This window comes from Cynara cardunculus, unplaced genomic scaffold (assembly GCF_001531365.2).
Source record: "Cynara cardunculus var. scolymus isolate 2C unplaced genomic scaffold, CcrdV1 Un_Scaffold_4789, whole genome shotgun sequence".
Lineage (NCBI taxonomy): Eukaryota > Viridiplantae > Streptophyta > Magnoliopsida > Asterales > Asteraceae > Cynara > Cynara cardunculus.
The window spans coordinates 36,145-41,504 of NW_020202067.1; the positions used below are offsets into that span (position 1 = coordinate 36,145).

General features: G+C 37.2%; 1 protein-coding gene across 1 annotated transcript; it reads left to right on the top strand.

Moving 5' to 3' along the window:
• The first annotated feature begins 550 nt into the window (after positions 1-550).
• Positions 551-2,733, top strand: LOC112504163 (GDSL esterase/lipase At5g41890). Its single transcript, XM_025108113.1, has 5 exons — positions 551-791; positions 1,239-1,369; positions 1,614-1,856; positions 2,154-2,412; positions 2,492-2,733. The coding sequence occupies exons 1-5, from the start codon at positions 551-553 to the stop codon at positions 2,731-2,733; spliced, it is 1,116 nt and encodes a 371-aa protein (XP_024963881.1).
• The last annotated feature ends 2,627 nt before the right edge of the window (positions 2,734-5,360 follow it).

A 5,360-nucleotide genomic window follows, 5' to 3' on the forward strand; every position in this document is an offset into this window, starting at 1 on the left:
AGAAATGTTGTGCTGTTCCCATTCAGCCATAAGAATGACACCCCTACCCCTTATTTAAAACATCGTCTCCTTCTCAAATGAGACACTCATCGTCAACCTCTTTATGATTTTTTGTTTTGATGTTCAAATAATTAATATTGGGGGTAAATCGGTCATTTATGTTATTCAGACTGTTTGGTTCAGATAAAAAAAGTAAACAATAACACTCATCTATCCAGACAAACAAGTTTATACATACAGAACTTAATAAATTGATATATTTATAAGCATCGTTTCTTTTTATAAGGTATTTTTCAAGATTTAAAAGGGTTTAAAAAATACTGCATCACCCCATGGTCTAGTGAATCAATACAAATGATATGTGCATAGACCATTTCATTTGGACTTGTTCAAGTATATGCATCTTTTCCTTTAGATATGGTCATCATGCAACATGTATGCTTTCCTAAACTTACTTACCTCCATCGGTGGCAACGTCGAGTTTCGATCTTATAAATAACGTAGTCGTTTATAAATTAGCCGTGCACCCATCTCCTCGTATCAAAATAAAATGAAGATCCGAATGAGTATGCACTCGTTAGTCTTCTGGTACTTATGTTTGGTTCATGTTTCGTGTTGTTTTTGCTTCACTAATTTTGCATTCGGGGACTCCATTGTCGATGCTGGAAACAATAACTACTTGCCAAGTCTCTCCAAGGCCGACTACTCTCCTTATGGCATCGACTTTACGCCTTCTGGTGGCAAGCCCACCGGAAGATACACAAACGGTTTCACCATTGTCGACATTGTTGGTACAAACCCTAACCATCTTCTTCCATTTTCCATCCTTTTTGCCCTTTCTCTGATCGGAACAAAATACATCAAAATATAACGAAGATCGCCTTAATTCCTATTCATTGTAACGAAGAATATTTTTCCTATTGCAATGAAGTTTCATAAATTTCTTTTTTGATTAACCTGTATATCTAACCCGCTATGTAAGCCGACTAATCCCAGGGCGACCACCTGCTTTGTAGATAGCCCGAAGTCACCGCATTTGAACCTCCGTGGCCACAAGGATTTTTATTCCTCCTTGAATTTGAACATGTGACCTTCATTTTGATAGGAAACTAAATCAAAAAGCATTTACATAGAAAGCATTTTGATGTATTTTTCTCCTTTGATTATTATTTATCTTATAAGATACTTTTAACACCATATGTTTAACGAAATCATCTTTTTTGGGTTACCACATTTAGCGCAAGCGTTGGGGGCCAAGACGTTGGCTTCACCATCTCTAGCCAGTAATGCAGCATCGAACGCGATTCTTGGTGGCATAAACTACGCATCTGGAGCTTCTGGAATACTAGAAGCAACCGGTACCTTATTTGTATGTAAATTTTATAACGTTATTGGTTCTAATCACAGTACAACAAAGTCGGTTTTATAACACGTCAAATATGCCAAAAGCATCCTAAAAAACTTCGTTAGATTATGCATAATTGTTTGTTTTTAGACTTAAATCATATAAAGCAATCATCTGGTATCTTATAAAGTCGGTTTTCTTGTAGTGGCATGTCACATAGATAAAAATACTTACGAGTTCCGAAATAAAAAAAAACGTAACTTCGCAGGTTGGACGGATTCCGTTGAGAATGCAAATCAAGAATTTTGAGCGAAGCAGGGCTGAAATGGTGAAAACGATGGGAGAAAATAGTACACGAAATTTTCTAAAAGATGCGATCTTCTCTTTAACGATTGGATCGAATGATATCATAACCTACTTCCTACCAAATCTTCCATTCGTTGGCAAAGACGATATTTCCCCTACAAACTTGCAAGATACCATGGTTTCCAACATCACTTTACATATCAAGGTACCTATACAGAGGGAGAATTGAGAAGAGTCTGTTTTCGTGAGACCAGTGAGACCACTTTTTTACACTTGAAACTTTACAGCAAAACCTATAAAGGTAACCTTCACCGTTTTTACCCTTACAATGTTTTGTTGTGAAGTTTCAAGTGGAAAAAAGTGGTCTCATGGGTTTCACAAAAACAAGTCATTTTCACGTGAACCCAACCATATATATATATATATATATATATATGACTTTTCATAATTATGAATTAAGTTGTTTATTCAATTTCGATTGTTAATTTATCTTTTGTGGAAGCGATTGCACGAACTGGGGGCTCGAAAGATGGTTATAGTAGACGTAGGACCTCTTGGTTGCATTCCCTTCGTTCGTGCCATACACTTGCTACCGGAAGGCGAATGCCATGAAGAAATGAATACGTTGATCCGCGGATACAATGAAAAGTTACGTGTGGCTGTTCATCGCTTGAATCAAGAGATAGGGATGGATTCCATTTTCGTTTATGCAAATTCATACGATGTTATAAATGGGATCTTACAAAATTATGGTGATTATGGTAATAATCGTGTATCCAACGATGAATTTGTTTATGATCGACCTTCTTTCGTATGATTGATTTCTTGATTTATATGTAGGATTCGAGAATGTGAATGATCCTTGCTGTGGAGGATACTTTCCGCCATTTTTCTGCTTTCGAATAGGAGATGAGAAAGAAATCAGCTCGAGTCTTTGCGAGGATCGATCCAAGTATTTGTTTTGGGATTCATATCACCCTGGACAAGCTGCAAATTTCATCATAGCTCAACAGATGTTGAATGGCGATGAAAGTATATGTTCTCCCATCAACGTTCGCCAGCTTCATAGTCACAAGCTTTAAGCGATCGATTACATTGAAACCAAGCGTTATGTCGTTGCAAGATCGTCAGATATGGAGTTTACAATGGGATTTTGTGATTAGATCTTAAGCTAATGTGTATGAAAGTAGTCGACTGACTTCTGTAGTTGTAGATTATCAATAACTTGGAGGGATTTTAGGCACTTTGTTGAATTTTCTATTGTATCCATGTAAAATTGTTACCAATCTATGTATTATTTAGATCAGCGTTATATTTGACATGCCTGATCAAGAGCGTACCCACTATGGTGCATAAAAGGTGTTATTTTGTTAGGTGCAACCATATATTGTTTGAAACTATAATAATAACACAAGTTTCTCTTGGTAAAATTGGTTTGCACGGTATTTTCTCCCCTTCTAGGTGTTTGAATCACACTTATAACATTTTCTTAGTTTTTAGCTTTTAATTTCAGGTTTATTATGCTTCTAAAACTTTTTGGGATAAAAAAATTCGAACAATGAACTAACCAACAGACCAATGATGATCTTGTGAAAAATATCCATACCACTTTTTTTTATTGTCCAATGGGGTCACTACTTGAAAAAAACATCTGGGTACGCCTCTGACATAACTATATCTACTCTTGATTAGCATTCTTGTTTCCAAACTCAGTTTTACTCCTTGTGCACCATATTGAGTGTGGGTTAGATTATTATATGTGTTTAGAGTAGTGACCCCATTGGACTGGTCCTGACCATAATGTCATCATGCTAGACTAGACTAGATCAGACCAGACCGTCAATCTTAATTGGTCCAAACTTTTTTGGGATGGACCGGCTAGAAAAAGTAGTATGTGTTTATCTTTATATAAATCAATTCTTTCTTCATATCTATACAAAAAATTACGCTTGGACCCGAATTGTGTTCATAATCGATTCTCAATCCATCATCGTTTCTCAAATAAGAAAAGCTAATTAGGAATACATGTAGTACAATTAGGGGCCGTTTACCTAAATGTTTACCCGGTAAGTGCTTAATGTTAGGAATCAACACTATAATATATTTTATTGGGTAAGATTGTAGCACATCAAAACGTATCATTTACAACAATTTACCTGGTAAGCGCTTACCCGGGTAAGAGTCGTCACCCTCACTTATCGGGTAAGACTCTCCATCCTTATCATCGCACTTACCGGGTAAGATTATTAGCCCTTGCCATACTCATCAGATGAAGAAAATTACTCGATAAATACTTATCGGGTAAGCGTTTAGTAAACGGCCCCTTTAATTAGCAAAGAGAAGTTGAAAGTTAGGAAAGATTTATGTGAAAGGCGTTGTTCCTATAAATGTCATGAGTTGTTGCAACTACAACTCTGCATACTCACTAAATGGTCTCAACAATCGAGACTCAGAATCACTTCTAAACTCCTTTCAATGCCACCTTCTTTTCTCTTTAATTCTCTCTCTCTCTCTCTATATATATATGAATATGTATATATGTGTGTAATGACCAATCGTATCCAATGCACATTTGATAGATCCACCAAGCCCAACAAAGGCTGGCACCCTAGCTAGCTACCATCTCATATATATATATATATATATGTATGTATATGTATTATTGCATGAGTCAGTGGCAGTAGTATGTTTGACTACTTATATAGTGTAGTCCATATGTGTAATTAATGACACATCTTCTCAAAAGTCAAAGCCATCATTCTGAGAAAAAGTCAAATGATAATGTTGCTGAAATTCTTAATTGTTATGGCGAATGGAGGCCAACTGTGTGTGATATGGATCCACGCATGATGAACCACCGTGTGTTGTTGCCTGTGCCCATGTCGGATGCAGCCAGCATTCAAAACGTTGATTAATTCAAGCTAAGTATAAGTATATATATATATATATATACATATATATATATATATACATATATACATATTAGGGTTGGGTTTCGATAATAAGTAGAGTTAAAGTGAGAAGTGTAAGTAAGCATGGCAACAAGGCAGGGATGGGGAGGGTTTTGTAATCCCCGCCCTGGTCCCTAGCAGGTACGGGATCGACATCTCATCTCCGGTTTATTTTCTGGTCAAACCTTAATCCTAGTCCCTGTTCAAGACATAATTTTAGAAAATAAATAATATATATATATATATATTATAAAATTATATACCAGATACGAGGCGGGTCGGGGGTACAATACCCGGCCCCAACACCAACACCAACCCTGGTTTGAGTCTACCGGGGATCCTCGGCCCTGGGACCCGTTTTAGTTGGGAATCTCCATCCCCATTTGGGTCGGATGAGCCGAGTTCCCCATGGGGTCGGGACAAGTCATCATCATTAAGCGTAAGAAGGAATCACCACGTTTGGATGCACATTGGAATAAGATGTACTCCATCCCCGTTTGGGTCGGATGAGCCGAGTTCCCCATGGGGTCGGGACAAGTCATCATCATTAAGCATAAGAAGGGATCACCACGTTTGGATGCACATTAGAATAAGATCTACCGAGATGCACCAGACCAATCCCCGTATTAAGCGCGATTCATGATGAGTTTGAGATTAAAGGTGATTAAGGGTCTAGATCTCTTCCTATATTTCTCACTTTAACTCTGATTCTCACACGATCCTTTACACACACACACACACATATATATATATATATA